We start from the raw sequence: 16802 nt of genomic DNA on the forward strand, positions 1-16802 counted from the left end.
GGGGGTGACCCTGGGGTGTAAGTAGCTGAGGACCGACCACAAGTGCCCTGGGCATTCTGCCTCCCTTGTTGCATTTCTGTCGGACCAGGGTGTTGTTTTAAGCTAGGCTGTGCTATGCTAGAAGGATCCCTTTCATTGGCATGTGGGCATGTGTTCTGTTTGACTTGCAATATGATGGAGCCCAAACTCTGGAGGGCAGCACATTAAGAACCATTTGACAGAGTATAGCAAAAGCAGGCAGGATGCAGCATTGGAGGGAAAGAAAGCCTTATGGTTTGGGGTTTTTTGGAGGGGGGAGGGAGAAGTACAGGAGGCATTTTGGGGGGATGTAGAGATGAGGGGATGTGTGTGCTGCCCAAATGCATGCTAGGGATGGAGAAAGTGCTACAAATAAAAAGGAGCATGCATAAAATACAACAGCCCATGCTTGCTTCTGGGGGGAATGCATAGTAGACTGCGCAGTCTCTTTATACTTTCTCCAGTGAATTTTGAAGGCTATCTTGACCAAATACTAAATCTGGTCTCGAGGGATCATGTATACCTATGGTTTTTGGATCTTTGACGACTTAATACAAATGGTATTGGCAGGAGCAGTTGAAATGGGCAGAGTTCTTTGGGTCCAGGAATGCGTCAGGGGAGTAGCAGCATGTTTTTCTGTTGTTTGTAACCAAATGTAAAAGATTTTCTGAATCACAAACACAATAGGATGGATTGCAGCAAAAAAGCCTGAGGACTATTATGTCAAACATCTCTTGGTGTGCATCTCCTGCATGCCTCCTGTACATACATGGAAGGTACTTTATTGATACTTCACATTTTCAATTGATAATATATAAACTGTTCAGAGGTTTTTCTACAGTCAAGCCACATATAAATTTTATTAAATAAATTAAAATAAACTGGCAATGTTTTTGAGAGAGACTTTTGTCAAAAGACTGACCATTCTGGTTTGGGGAGGATTGAATACTAAACCCCTCCCAAGTATGCTGTATGTTAGATGGATTGCTTTGAAACAGCTTGACATTGAGGAATGTTTGTCTCACACACCTTTCTTTAGTTCGTTGACAGCATCATGGTATTTTAACTCCACAGCCTCAGGTGTAGCCTATATTTGATGAGTCCTAATTTCAGCCCTATGGGTGGTTCTTGCACAAACTAATGTAACTCTGTCACATTTATTCACAAATTCCTAAGTTAAATCCCCCCACATGATGGTGGAAAAAAGCAGGGGTAGGGTGGGGAGCCCATGAGGTTACTGGACTCCAGCTCCCATCATCCCTGGTCAGCATGGCAAGTGGTCAGGGAAGAAGGGAATTGTATTTCAGCAACATCTGGAGGGTCACAAGTTCCCCACCTCTGGATTAATGATTCTCCCATCTGTAAGGATTCTACTTGTATTATATTATGCCCATTTAGAGGGAGCTGGCACATGGACTGATAACCTACCTGCCATGGTCACCAAGAGTTCCAAGGTGTGACTCCCACAAGCACTCAGTCCCTATGAAGCATTTCCCAGTAATTTACATTGGGGAGACACCTGTGATCTACAGTGGGCAGAAAATATTGTGACATTGCAGGCCTTGGTGTGACACAAGAGATCAATCCTATCTCCTCTGGTCCTTCAGAGAACTCTGGAGGAAGGGTAGGTAAAGCCTCTTGCTTTGTGTGGTGTGTTTAGGCAGGAGAGTGTTTTTTCTTTCTCACTGCTACTTAAGCTTCTTCAATGTCCTGCATAAAATAAAAGACAGCAAGAACGTTGATGCAGTGGCCCTGCTACTGTTCTCTGAGCCCTTGCAAATGCCTGACACTGTCATTCTTTGGTGCCAGCCGTGCTGTCATGGGAAGACTGAATAGGTGCAAATATGTTGCTAAAACACAGTTCTTGGTAACTTACCCATGCTGACCTCCAAGAACAATTCGGCCAACATCCCTCTCATTCTACTGTGTGTTAGCACCTCCGCGTGAACAGTTCGATATCGCCCTTCTGTTGTCTTATGAGACAGCCTGTGATATTTTCCCAGTCTGCTTGCATTCTGCATGATGTAACTAGGCACTGAAAGATCCGCAGCCATACTGGGGAACCAAATGTTATGTTTTCCACCCAAAGCTTATTTGGTTTGGAAAGCTTTTGGAATTCCAAAGTGATGATTTAAGATTTGCAAGGGGGTGAAAGTTTTGGCCACACAGAAGTGGAATTTAGTTAGCGGCTTGCTCAACTCACTGATCAGTTCAAACCCATACTTGAGACGAAGAAAATAAATGTTCACCTTGTGAAACCCACATGTATTTCCCCATAGTTCCTCTGCTATTTTGGGGTTGTATGAAGTTTCTATTTTACTTGCCCAGTCATATCACAGGACTAAGATGACCACGGCATGCCAGCCAACAACATAAACCCATTTAAATTTTACATTGGTTGCCAAATAACTGAACACATATCATCTTTTCATACTACATACATTCCAATTAGCATGGCCTGACCAGTTTAAGAGGTAGACATTTTAAGCAGGAACCTGCTGAGCATGTTCAATCTCTAGTGAGAACTAGTTTTTTGCTCACAGGTATCCTTACTGGTGTGCACTGCATCAAAACAAACAAAAATGGCCATCTAAATTTTGAACAGTAAATAGTTCCACTCTGGAAACAGATCTGAATTACTGACTCTGGTGAAAGCTATGAATTCCATATTTATTAATGAACGCAGGAGTGATAAATTTTGTCATGAGTTATACGTGCTGAACCCAAAAGCAACTGTATTAACTTCCTAAGATAAAACTGCAACAACTAAAGAATACATAGCCCAACATGCAGTGCTCCACTCAGCCACTGCAGTCTTGTATCTTTCCCCCCACCTTCCCTAAAGTCAACAGGGGCAGCAATTAGCTGGACCCCAAACCGGATTGCCCCTCTATGTCACAGCAACTTTTTTTATTTCAGTGGCCAATGTGTGCCTGGCTCTGGAATAAGAAACAACAAGAGGAAAAGGAGGAAGTTGAAGATGTTGAGACTTGAAATCAGCTGTCTCTTTAACTGGTTTGAACAGAAGAATTTGTATTGAAGAACCAATTTCCTTGGACAAATAAAATGAATGGCCACAGACCCAGTAAAACTGGTTTCTACAGAAGGATATGTTGCTACCCCCCCAAACACATTTGGTCCCAAGCCCAGCCCAGCCCAGCCCAGCCCTTGCGAACATCACTGTATGGAAGAACCACAGAGACTGCACCTGCTGTAGGCAAAGCACAGCAAGGAGGCTGTGTTCCTGTGGCAGCAGTATGTCTGCATGATCTTCTTCATATTTTGTTCACTCTTTATTGTCTTTCTTTCATCTGTAAGAACCATGCTTTCATTGGGGCACAAAGCTGGTGGGTCTCTGCTTATGCTGACTGCTCATCTGAGTGTCTTGAGGGAATCGTCATTCGTAGCTCAATGGTTTCTCTGTCATGCATTCCAGGCTCTTCCGTGATCCGCAAATGGGTTGTGGATTTGTCCCCTGCAGACTTAGCTGCAACACAGAACAGCCGCCATAGACAGAATCATAGAATTGTAGAACTGGAATGGACTACAAGCCCAGATCTAATTATTATGAGTATAAGAAACTGATTAACCAATATTTTATCCATTGGACTACAGCAGGCATAGGCAAACTTGGCCCTCCAGATGTTTTGGGACTACAACTCCTACCATCCCTAGCTAACAGGACCAGTGGTCAGGGATGATGGGAATTGTAGTCTCAAAACATCTGGAGGGCTGAGTTTGCCTATGCCTGGACTTACAGCTACCATCTGCCCCAGCTAACATGGTTGGGGATAATGAGGTTTGCATTCCAATAACATCTAGCAGGCACCAGGTTCACAATTCTTTACATATATGGTTGTGCCAGCTTATTTTATAATGTGGGAAGTAGCCTTGAGAGCTTCAGATCACCTTGTTAAGAATGGAAGAAGAGGCTGCTGGATCAGGCCAATAGCCTATTTCATCCAGCATTCTGTGCTCACAGTAACCAACCAGATACCTGTGGAAAGCCCCAAAGTAGGAGCTGAGTGCAGTAGCACTCTCCCCATTTGTTGTCTTGCACGACAGCAGCAGGGCAGTGGATAAGAGGTCTGCTCAGCACTATGACCTTGAATGCAAATTTATTAGTTTTTTACATGGCTTTGTTTCTGCTAGAAAAGTGAAGATGTAGCTCCCATGCAGAAAGCCTGATGCTTCACCTAGCCAGACTTTGACTGCTAGAAGCATAAATTTTCACCAACAGAAGGCTCAAGACCCATGCCTCCTTGCATGGAGTTTGAAGGCTTCCAATTTTATTTTTTTTAATTATTTTGCAAGTGAAAGTGATGCACAAAATTGGCATATTATGTGCACTGGCCCATTTACCGTGACAAACATTTTAGACTCATGGGGTTGTGACGATTGATCTAGGTTTTAAAAAGATAGCAGCATCTCAAACAGTCAGTAGTTGGAATGGAGGCAGGGTTAATTTGACAGGAGCATTTAACCCCAGGATTTGGTTTCAGTGCTAGAAGTCACTATGGAAAATGAAATATGGCATTTGCAATTCTCTATCTCCTGCTAAAGAGGAGAGGAATTATCTTCCAGATCCTGTTAGCAACTTTTCTATTGTTATGCACAGAACAGAATATACCTGCTGCATCATATGTACTCCACCCAAGGAAACACATCACCCCCACACACCCACACCCACACCCACATCCCTACACCTTTAAGGCTGTGGAGAGCCTTTATTGGTCCAGTCTTCTCACAATGTATACTTGTTTTCCCACATTCAGTTTAAAAAAGTATATTTGCGTTTCATGTGTTACAGACTACTTCACGGGTACACTTAGTGTACTGCCAATTTTGTAACATGTAAAGCAGTCCTCAAGCCGAGGTGTAATGGGGTTGAGCATCAAGCCCTTCTTGTCATTCCTATATGCAAAATGACTGCCGGCTTTGAGCAGAGAGATAATTTTATCCAGGTGGTTAAAATTTCTCCAGCAGCCACTGGCTCTTTCCTTTCCCTTTCACCCTCAGCCTTGCTCCTTCCACTCTTCCCCCACATTCGCCGCACAGGGCAGGCAAAGTTCACCGACGGGTTCTGTACATTTCCACAAGTTAGGTGCACTGCTTAGTAAACAGTGCTCTTGGTCTATGCTAAGCAGCTCCATGATTTCCTGCACTGCTCTTCAATCAGTCTGGCACACAGTCCAATTGTTCTAACTGACTGTGTTTGCAATTACATCTCAGATGTGAGCGTTCAGCACCACGGTGCTACCAGAAGGGAGCTCTCTATAATGGACAGATGGATTGGCAGGCGTGGAGATTGCAAGCAGACCTAGAATCAGTGAACCAGTGACAGTCCTCTCACTAGAAGCCTTTGCTGGCCCTTTTTTTTATTAATTTAAAGAACCAGCATGAAGCTACTTCCCTGAGCACAAAATCTGCAAAGATGTACAATGGAACTTGCCTATAGAACGCACAGAGGAAATACCCACTCTATAAAGCCTTAAAACTGGCTTAACTGAAATCTCCCCTGCTCAAGGGATTCTGGGAAACATAGTTCTGCAAAGAGTGTGCGCAAACTACAGCTCTCTTAACAAGATTCCCTCTATAAACTCCAATTCCCAGGATGATTTGGGAAAGCCACAACAGTTTTAAGGCCGACCAGACTAGTGGGTTTTGGTTTTTTTGCAGGTGCAATTAACAATGGATTAGTAGTGTATTTAAACTTGACCATCCATCACCACCCCAAACATTCTGGGCATGAAAAGTTACCAGATTTCAGCAGGAGATTATGGGACATGCAACGTTTGGAAACAAAACTGTATGTCCAATGTAGATGCCAATGATAACGGAAATCACATATAACTGTGCCAATGTCATCATTAGCACAAATAATCATGAATGCATAAAAAGGATGTCTGCAGGGGCCCTAGGTACAGTATAAAACCAATATAAAAGCAGAGTTTGTCTCACAGACGCTCCACTTGTGTGGACTGTCCTATTCTATATTAATCCCAGAATGAGTATATAAATTAAGGAAACCTCACTATCTTATCTGAGTGGGTCTCATCTCATCTTTTCTGGATCCTGACCTGGCTCGGAACTTACCTGACATGCTGCGCAAAGACACTTTGGCAGTGTGGGGACGAGCTGGAAGATTGGCAATGTCACTCAGCGTGGGATGATGCCTTTGTGAGGACGACCGAATGAGCTTGTTTCTCGGTTTTAAAACACCTGGTGGGAGAAGCACAGAGGGTGGAAGGACACTTCAGTATTTCTGTTACACACATACAAATAGTGATGTAGTGATTTAAAGAAGCCAAACAAGAGCCATCCTTTTACATGCATCAGGTCATAGAATCATAGAGTTGGAAGAGACCACAAAGGCCATCGAGTCCAACCCCCTGTAAGGTCTCTTACAGATGTGCTTATTCAGTAAACCAGGGGCGAGGATCCTGTGATCTGATCTGCCAAGATGTTGCTCAACTGCAACTCTCATCAACCAAAGTCAGCCTGCCAATGGTCAGAGGTGACAGAGATGGTAGACAGGGAACAACTGAAGGGTCACAGGTTCCCCATCTGTGCAGTAAACCATTTGGCAATTGCTGTACATCTCCCAGCTCTGAGACTGGAGTAAGGGTCAATCAAGAGATGGACTAGAGCTCTTTTCTTTTTCTTAAATCACCCCTAGCCATAGAAACCGGCAGCAGGAAAACGGTGCTGGCTTTGCATTCTGCAGCTGAAGGCAAATGTTTCACATTTTCCATGCAAGGTAAAGGCAGCTCTGCATATTAACACTTAATAACCTGAACAGTGTTCATGAAAGGGTTAATAAAATCTACCCAAAGCATCTGCACATGGAATATAACACTTACCGTCCTTTCCAGTTATTGATGGGAGTTGTGCGTCCATCCGTCCTTTGTAGATATGACCATCAAGACCCAGTATATCTACCTCTTCATGCTAGGAATCAATGCAAGCACAGGGCAGATTTCAATTTAGCCCCAAGGGCAAACATTAAAAATCCATTACAAGCCAGTCCTGCAGTTTCACTCTATCAGTCTCAACACTTACGGTGGAGCTTGAAAAGCTTTCTCATTTTGACAGTACGGTGGCCAGGCTGGAACCTAGTAATCCCTGGTTTGCCTTTTAGATTCCCTGATCCAGTGACAGCTTCCCTGCCCATCTCTGCCTTAGTCCTGTTGTCCACTCACACCTGTTTGCATGTTACCTCCAACCTCCAGATTTTGTCGGACTCTAACTCCCATCAGCCCTAACCACTGGCCATTCTGACTGCAGCTGATGGGAGTCCAAAAACATCTGGAGGGCATACATTGTTGCAGAAGGCTGCCCTACTCTACCAAGGAGGTTACAAAAGTAGACACTTCATCTCTAGGTTGCAACCTGTTGGTGGTTCCATTGACTGAGAAAGAGTGGGAAACGCTGGAATCCCCTCTGCAGTAAACAGATACAGTGGTACCTCGGGTTAAGTACTTAATTCATTCCGGAGGTCCGTACTTAACCTGAAACTGTTCTTAACATGAAGCACCACTTTAGCTAATGGGGCCTCCTGCTGTTGCTGTGCTGCCAGAGCACAATTTCTGTTCTCATCCTGAAGCAAAGTTCTTAACCTGAAGCATTATTTCTGGGTTACTGGAGTCTGTAACCTGAAGCGTATGTAACCCGAGGTACCACTGTACAGACTTTCAATGATGTAACAGGCAACTTGGATTTTAAGCTGAATTTGTCCCAACGCTTTATCACATTTATTTCCATCTACTGGTTTAAAACTCTGAGATCCGAAGTAGTCTCCCAGTGCATATATTTGTAAGATTTCAGCCCGAGCGGAAGATAAGCTCTCATCTTCTAGACTGGCAGCTTTCATGTAAATCCAACACGTCATGGTTGTCAACTTAAAAATGCAACAATATAATATTGTCCTAAAAACCTCAAGAATTAGAAAAGTTAATGAAAGAGCCCAGTTGCAGCCACTGGTGAGGAAATCTATACTTTGCCCCCAGAAAAGGGAGAAGAACAGGAACTAATGGTCTGTAACCCACAACTGTACTGGGCTCTGTACTATGGTAAGGTCAGACCAAGAGAGTTATATGTTTACATTTTTCTAAGCAGAGGGAATAAAAGATGAACAAGTATGTCTTAAATTAAAGCAGGTCCATCATGCAGGTTTGGATTACAGGTAGGATGACTACTTGAATACTGTATTGTTTATGTGTGGCATTTAAATTTCCAACCAGGAGGAGGAGCTTGGGCAAAAATTTTTTGGGTGGGTGGGGGATAATTGAAAGCTGGAGAAGGGAGAATTCTGTTCAATATTTTTACTTTCCAGTTGTTTTAATTTCTTGTGGTTAATTATTTTGAGTGCCATTCATGGGAGAGAGGTGGGATGCATGTTTTATGTCAGGGAAATATGGAAGGGAAGGAAAGGAGGCCAAGGCTGTGGAAACTAAGACAGAGGCTGCAGTTTGGATGGTGGGCATCTGATTGGGTATCTGGGGGAGAAGAACATCTGAGATAAAAAAAGGAACTAAACAAATATATGGCTTTTTGAGCCCCCACAATCAGGACATGTATCCTGATACACAAGAAGCCTCCAAACCTTTTAGTCATTGTATTTCTTGCATGGCTTCTAGCAACAAGCACTATGAGAGTTGGGATACTGGCCTAGAACTAGCACTGGTTTGAGCTAGCAAGGATGAACAAAACATTTTGCAATCTAAATTAACTTTTTGCTAACAAAAGATAATAAAAAAAAAGAAATCAGGAGAGTGTGGTCAAAAGGAAATTTGTTTTTCAGTTATCTTTATGTTACATAATTCAGAGAGAGATAAGCTGCTGGCAGGTGAAATGTGTATCACAGGAACAATACCAAGCCATTAGTCCTGCCATTAAGAGAAAATTGTAATGTCAGCTAGAAAGGAGCATTTTCTACACACGGCGATCTTGTTCTCATTCTCATTTAGATAATACATTATTCCCTTTTTGCAGGGTCTGAAATAAGCCTATACAGCAACTTCCTCAAGGTCAACAAGTGTGTCCAGACCAATAATTGTGTTGCCTTCCATTTATTGTTGCCGTTCCAGTACTCAGCCTTTATACACTACTCAGAATTGTGGGCTTGGGTTTTATAACTTTTGTGTTTCTGAAAACCAGCTTAAATGTGTGTCCCCCGCCCACATACAAGAGTAGAAGAGCCTTGAAATGGGAACCTAAAATAGGCCCGTTTCATTTTCTACTAAAATAAATTAGCAGAAAATAGTAGCAAACAGCCTATGTGAATGAGCACAAGTTTATGAAGGGAAGGAAAGTCTCTAATACTGAAAGAAGGGTTCAGCCATGGTCAGGAAAAAGAAAGTATGTGGTTTCTCTTAAGACCAAGAGCAGTAAAATTTGTTTCGCTTCCATTTCCTATATGAACCTGCCTGACTATTAAGTTCAGTAGGGAAGCTCATATAACCCCTCTCCCCAATGTTAAAAAGGACACGGGAATGGGGTTCTGGGGCTCTTTCCATCGACAACCACAGTCATATCTGCTGCTGACAGCAAGCAGGAAGGAAATGCTCCCTCACCCTCTATTCACACATTCAGACAATGTGGGAAAGGGCTCTCCACAGGCACTGATGCACGCAGGTACTGTGTGTGCAGGTGGCAATGGGTCAACTTCCTTATTGGCTGAGGCGAAAGGATCTTTCCAAATGGGGTAGGTAGGCAACAAAATGGGAGGTGGAACCTCAGTGTACATAAAGATGCACCTTGGGGCAAAAGTAAAAGTAATCCCAACTTCAGATATAGTTTGATCAGCCTGAACTGGCGGTGACATGGAAGAGGTCTCCGGATCTTGGAAGAAAAAGCTCAGTATCAAACTAGTTTGTGGCAGCTGCGAAGGAGGCAAATTCCTTACTAGGGATTAATAGGGAAGAGACTGAAAACAAGCCTGTAGATATCACAGGGCCTTCATATCAATCTAGTTGAGATGCTATGTAGAAGTATGGCTGCCACATCTCCAAAAGGATATTGTAGAGGTGGAAAAGGTGCAGGAAATGAAGGGGCTGCAGCACTTCCCTTGTGACAAAAGAAAGCACTGGAGCTTTTTGGGGGGGGGGGGCAGGGAGCAGACCAGGAAAAACATGCCTGAGGTTTATAAAATTAGGCATAGTATTGCCAAAACTGACGAGGGAAGTTTTTCTCTGTGTTATTACTAGTGCTAGGGCTCATCCAATGCAAAGTGCAGTAGTGTTTTCTTTTTAAAAAAATCTAATCAATTTGATGAGGTTCAAAGTTACATGTGAAGAAACCAAATGGACAGAGGGTGAGCAAAAACTCAGTGCAATCCAGACTGAATTTCTCCCTCTTATGTGAAGTGGATCATGCAAAGCAAGTGCAGGCCTGTGCATCCCTTGTAGGCTCCAAAACCTACAGGTCAGCTCTGAGTCCAGCCTGACTTCCAAGCCCCACCTTCTGTCTTCCTCCCCACCCCCAGTTCTTATTACCTTCATCACCGCCAACATGGCGTTTTCGTCCGGTTGGACTGGTGCCATAGACTGTGCAAACTGCTGCAGCCGTCCATAACGCCGGTATGGGTAAGTGAGGGTGTGGCTGCCCCCGCAGTGCCGAGGAACGCTTATGTAGCTGAAGTCTGACATATCAGCAAGCCTGTCGCTGTTAGGAATCAAGGGTCAACAGGTCAAAGGGGGGGAAACCCGGTGTGTAAGGGGCCCGAATGCAAAAGAGCAGGCTCTTGAACCTTGAATGGTTTGTAGGTGGTGGAGTTTCAGCAAGTATAGCTTGTAACACAAACTGCACCATCTTTTACACAACTGTCAAAGGCACAGGTGCTCTGTCTTCTTGCTCCCCTGGCTCCCCACTACCAGTGAGTCTGAAGCTGAACTGACTACACTAACCTGGTTTCTGGAGGACAACACCCCAAACCATACATGGGTACCTGGGGGATTGTGACAAAATCTGTATACTCGTCCAACTGCTAGTGCTGGCTTTGCTTCTCCATGCTGCACCAATTCTTTAACAGACCAGCTGTCCCAACACACAGCCACAACTCCTCCTGCCTTATTCTTCATTTTCTCACTTCACTACAGTGGCCAGGTGAAAAGGGGGACCAGGGTGGGCTACCACATCTTTAAACTGTGCAGAAGACGAGAATCTCAGCCGGTAAGCCTTGCATGTGGAAATCCCGTCTTCTAAGCAGCTCATAAAAGTACAGCACCCACCCAACCTGTCCTCTTACTCAACTGGGGATCCCATCCATCAGTCACAATCATGGCTTACTAGCTAGACCAGTGATAACCAACAGGATGCTGTTGGCCTGCAGCTCCATTAAAGACCGATGGCCATGTTGGCTGGGGCTGAAGGGAGTTGGAGTCCAGCTTCTTCTGGAGGCTACCCTTGAGCTAGACCAGGCAGGACTTTCCTTTTGGATGTTATAGCTGGGGAGAAGGTGGTCAAGAGGGGAACGGGAAATGAGCAAGGTGGAAGGTCTGTGGCACCACCTTTTGTTGTGGCTGCTGAGAGGTTAAAGGGAACAGGAAAGGTCTTATTTCCAGGTGCAATAGTAATTTGGTTTCGGTGCCGAATGTTAAAAAAAGTTAGGTTGCAATCCTACACTTGCTTACTCCACAGTAAGCCCCATTGAACTCGGTGGGGCTTGCGTTGAGTGTATATGTGTAATATGCCACAGTAATGCTGTGCTTGATTTTTCATGGTACACTTTAGCAGCTACCTTGAGTCTCCTTTTGGAGGGAGAAAGGTGGGAACAGACAAGTAAATAAGATAAATATGAGAGAGCAAGCCAAATGCCGCTCCCAGGTTGTTTAGGGTCAAGTCCTGCCCAAGGATATTTTGAAATGCTAACTTCAGAAAGCACTTTTGGGGGTGGGTGGGTTTACATTTCTTTATCACAATTTAGCACCGCTGTCCTTAATTATCCCACAAAACACCACTCACAATTACACTGAACATTTTCAGAATGTCAAAACTGATTCATTTCCCAAATAAAGCAGAAAACACTAAGCCGCTCCAGAGAGGTCACGGTGGAAGGGAAAACTGAAATATTAGGTACACACTCAGTGTACAACAACAACAACCTGTTCCTGGCTTTGTCTCCCTGGCATCAAGCAGCAACACACACACACACACAACAGAATGAAAGAGTAGATCTTGTCACAAGTCAGCATGTAGACAAGGAGGGAGCTTCCTAGACAGAAAGTAGAATTTCAGGCATGGAAGCAATAGGTGGAGCAGCAACTAGCAAGCTAACAATGAAGCAGAAATAAAAATGCAAGCTACATTGCCAGTTTTGATGGGAGGGGTTTCTGAAGTCTTGGTGGAACTTTGCTGTTGGGAACTGGGGTGGCATACCTGACCTGCAGTACAAGGTTAATGTTTGTTTGCATGTTACTTCTTTGGTTCTGCAGGTAAAGGAGTTGTCCTGCAGACATCAGTAAATATATTGTGAAGCTGTAGCAGTCAGGTCTGACTTGTTCAACAGACATCTCAAGCTCAGAGTTTGCTTTGGAATTCCAGATTTTATTACCGTGCAGCAGCAGCAGCAAGTCTGACCACTAAATATGTGCATTCTTTCCATTCACAGAGCTATATGTACGCTAAGGAGAAGCACCTTAAGGGGTTGCTTCAGGCATGACGAAATTCCTACACTGAAGTTGGTTCTACATAAGAATCTGCATAAATCCTGCATGCTAGTTATCTAAGAGCACATGAGGAGTTTGTTGCTTCTTATCACACAGAAACTTGTTCCAAAAAGTGGCTTCTGTGAATAGGAATTTTCACCCATGTGTGAAACAAAGTGAAGAAGTTCCACATTGGTAAGTGAGAAGGCTCAGCAAATAGTTAGCTGCTCCTGCTCTTCTCGTGGCTGATTTCTTGCAAAGCTGATATTGTTCACAACCTATTTGGAATATCCACCTGGATAAAAATAATTAACCAGGAGCTCGACCCAGAGATTTAGCTAAGTATTAATGACTGTTTCATAAATCTGACTTTCAGGGATTTCTGGAGTTCTGTTGTGTCCATGCCTTGAAATCCCTAGGATGGCTGTGTAATGAAGCATTACTTCAAGCCCAGCATCAGCACCTGAAATGATGGGTTAAATGTCTGGGCCCAGAACCCCCAGACAGCCCACTGGAGCTGACTCTGCTGCCCTCTCCTTTTGATTTTGATTTTTTAAAATGTAGCTTACCCAATTCCATACTCATCAAAGAAGCACTGAGCAAAGTGGCCTGAGCCACCAACATATTTTATTCCTCCAGACTCATTCTGGGATAATAAAATGGAGGCTGATGCAGCAACCACCCAGAGCCGGCTCGCCTGTGATGCAGGGAACAGTGCCTGCCTTGGGTGGTGGTAATGCAAGAGGCAGCACTCTGCCCTCTCCACCACTCCTGCCACCGAGGAGGAGGCATTCCAGTGTGCAGCGTTGCTGCTCGTCTTCCCCGCATCCAGGTGGAGAAGCCAAGGAAGCAGCAATATTTGGGTGAATGCCCTGGCTCCTGCCATGTTTGGTAAGAGCCAGGGTGTTCCTGTGTGCTGGCTTCTGCTTGGTTTTCCCCTGGGGGAGCAACACTCAGAGGAGCACCCTGGCTCGCACCAGGTTCAGCAAAAACTGGGGCGTGGCGGCAGAAGTGGGGTACGGTGGGTGAGGCCAGGAAGCTGCAATTGGGTGGGGCGTGGAGTTTGATCTGTCCCGGGTGCCTTCAAACTGAGTGCCAGCCCTACTTTGCTTCTCGTTGCTTTGGAGCTATGAACTTCAACTGCTCGAGACCTTTTCTCCTACCGTTTGCCATACGGGGTTGAGCCAAGACACTGGGCCTGCAGCATCTCCCTGATCATCTGAGCGTTGACCTTCGCTGCTCCACCACTGTAATGGCTCTGCACCTTCTGTATATCCATGAGCATCTTGGAATGGATGCGGCGCAGCTTATTGAGACTCGCACTCTTCTCCAGTGCATCAAAACGAACACCAGGTCCTAACTTCAGACTAGGGTGGGGTACAATAGGATGGGAAGGGGAAAGGTGGGGTGCAGCAGCACAAGCCAGAGAGCAAGGAGACGGCAAACAGCCACAGAAAGAGAATGGAAAAGAGAAATCATACTGTTAAGCAGGCCTGTTGCTTCCAGCATGCCTTGCTTGCATTTTACACGCCTTTTGTGAGAAAGCAGGAACTAGTGAGAACATTTACGTGGAGCTAGGCTACCCGGGAGGACCTAACCAGGTTCACTCAAACTGACAGCTATGAAGAATCTAAAAGGCAAAGGACACATGTTCAATGGGACACATTTTCTACAGAAGATCCTCTGGGTGTAACAAATGGAGGGGTTGCTGAGGTCTACTGGCCCATCCAGTGACACTTCTATCTAAGGATGTGTTGAGAGATTGCCCAAAGGAAACTTTCAGCCAATTTTTGAGAGGGATGGTTGGAGGAAAGGGAGGGATTCACCCCCACCTACCCCCTTATATCCCCATCCTCCTTCCACCACCGGTTTCCTAACTTTGGCACTGGGGTTATTTCTTTTAGCCTCTGGTTAACAGATGCCACTGTAATTTTTTGCTACACGGTGACAGAATATTGTTTGCAAGAGAACTGTAGGAAACAAACAATGGCATCCACTAGCTGCCAGGAAAAGGCTTGCCACACCAACAGAGACTAATTCCCTGCCCTGCTCCCCTACCTGCCAGTTTGCTGAAACGATTGCCCCATTCTCATCACATGCAAATGGGGCAGAGGAAATGGGGGAGCTCCCTCTGTCCAACCTGTCAGTGAAAAATCTTGTTTTGCTAGGCAGGAGTATTTGGGCTGCAAGCTATTTTCCTGCCACTCCTGCCTTCCCCCAACAGAATGATAGCAATATCACCAAGGCCAGAGGCACTTTGCATCTGTTCTCTTCTCAGTTTCATTCTCCCCAGCAGGCCCCCTATTTCCAAATCTGTGCCCCGTCCAATTCCCACCTGACCTGCCTCTTAAAATACACACAAACTAAGAACCAGAAAAACCCCTCCGAAGCCCCTTGTCCTCTGCGTACCTGCGGTTCAGCTGCCTGATTTGTTCCAATTCATAAACCATGTATGGCCGGAGGGATTGGTGAGCAGGTAAACCTGGCACAGCAGGGAGTGTAGTGATGTGTCTGCCAAGACAATAAGCAGGCAGGTTAAGCAAAGGGAGGGGTGGGAGAACGAAGCAGCTACAGGACAAGGAAGTCGTCCCTGGTTCAGCTGCTGACATCTGCTTGGCACGGAAGGGCAGGCCATGCAGGACCCTGGGCTGGCTGATGGGATGTGTTTTTCCCAAGCTACCAGTTGGAGGCTGTGGTTTCCCCATCATGGCTGAGCAAGGAGCACTCAAATCCAAATCACCCAGCTTCCAAGTCCTGTACTGCACCTATTTTTAAACCACCACATACCCCTATAAATATTTATTGTTAATTTTCTGTCCTTTCTCCCGAAGGCGCCCAGGACAGCAGCATAAGCACACAAGCACCATAAGAGTTCCACACATGGACTTACGGGCCAGGAACAACCATTTCCAAAGGTCGGTCGCAAGAGATGCAGTGGAAATGGGCCAGGAGTCTCCTGTTTGGGTAGAAAAAGAGATGCTTAGGCCAAATGAAGGAATTACGGCAATGGGCAGGTGCCAGGGGGGGGGGTTGATACAGGATATGCAGGATATGCAAATGTCTGCCTGAACGGTCCGTGCGAAGGAGAGTAAAATGATAGTTTGTACACACATTTTCATGAAGGGGGAGATGCCCTGAAGTTGAAAGGTTTGTGGACTCACAACAGCAGCAGCAGAAGAAGCAGCAACACAAGTTGTGTCTAGGGAGCTCCTTATGTGCTTGGTAACACCAGGCACTCACAGATCTCTCCGTGGATGAGGAGGAGATGCAGAAGGCCCTTTTCGCACACTGCAGCACAAGCAGGCCAGGCACATTCACCTGCTGCCTTCTCGCTCCTTTCCTATGTAGTTTCTGACTGCCTGGGTAGCAACATAACAGTGTGGAATTAACTTGGGCATCCTAACACTCAGCATGGGTGCTTCCTATTTAAAACTGACCACCTGGGGAGCTGTCGGAGAGCAACAGGAGATCATTCTCGATATTTTAGAACAACACATTTTCAAAATCTAAATGTCAAATTGCATGCGAAAACGTTGGGAGTTGTTTTTAAAAAAGAACGTCAACAACCTGCTTTAGAAAACAAGTACAGTGGTACCTCGGGTTACATACGCTTCAGGTTACAGATGCTTCAGGTTACAGACTCCGCTAACCCAGAAATAGTACCTCAGGTTATGAACTTTGCTTCAGGATGAGAACAGAAATCGTGCAGCAGCGGCATAGCAGCAGCAGGAGGCCCCATTAGCTAAAGTGGTGCTTCTGGTTAAGAACAGTTTCAGATTAAGAACGGACCCCCAGAACGATTTAAGTTCTTAACCCCGAGGTACCACTGTACTCCCCTCTTCAAAACTGCACGTCGGTTGCACTTTGTACTGTACTTCTATTCCCAACCCCTTTTTCCCTTCTTCGAGGGAAGCAGATTCCTCCGGTGGAGATCAGGTAGCTATGGAGATCCTTCCCTCCCAAACATGACACACCTTTACCTAATCCCAACTGACTGACGTTAAGGAAGCAGAGGTGAGCGGGGTTATGAGTCAGGAATTGGCACCACCAGCTACTGCTGGGAAAGAGTACTTGGTGCATGGGGCAGGATTTAAGTAGCTTCAAGCCTCTCTGTTCCTTGAAGATCGCCCTGGAGGA

At 45.2% G+C, this 16802-nt stretch overlaps 1 protein-coding gene across 2 annotated transcripts in view; it reads right to left on the minus strand.

Annotated features, from left to right (window-relative positions):
• Positions 1 to 2669: 2669 nt before the first annotated feature.
• Positions 2670 to 16802, minus strand: part of QRICH2 (glutamine rich 2) — a 47732-nt gene continuing 33599 nt past the window's right edge. The window contains exons 14-20 of one of the 2 annotated variants that reach the window (XM_081897513.1): positions 15556 to 15621; positions 15075 to 15176; positions 13829 to 14032; positions 10515 to 10683; positions 6882 to 6969; positions 6115 to 6240; positions 2670 to 3505 (exon numbers count right to left, since the gene is read on the minus strand). In XM_081897513.1, the coding sequence (XP_081753639.1) occupies positions 3378 to 3505; positions 6115 to 6240; positions 6882 to 6969; positions 10515 to 10683; positions 13829 to 14032; positions 15075 to 15176; positions 15556 to 15621 (883 nt within the window). In that variant the 3' untranslated portion in view covers positions 2670 to 3377. The remainder of the gene's footprint in view (positions 3506 to 6114; positions 6241 to 6881; positions 6970 to 10514; positions 10684 to 13828; positions 14033 to 15074; positions 15177 to 15555; positions 15622 to 16802) is intronic. The other variant, XM_081897514.1, reaches the window with a different exon arrangement.

This window comes from Podarcis melisellensis, assembly GCF_964234715.1.
Source record: "Podarcis melisellensis genome assembly, chromosome: 2".
In the NCBI taxonomy this organism is placed as follows: Eukaryota; Metazoa; Chordata; class Lepidosauria; order Squamata; family Lacertidae; genus Podarcis; species Podarcis melisellensis.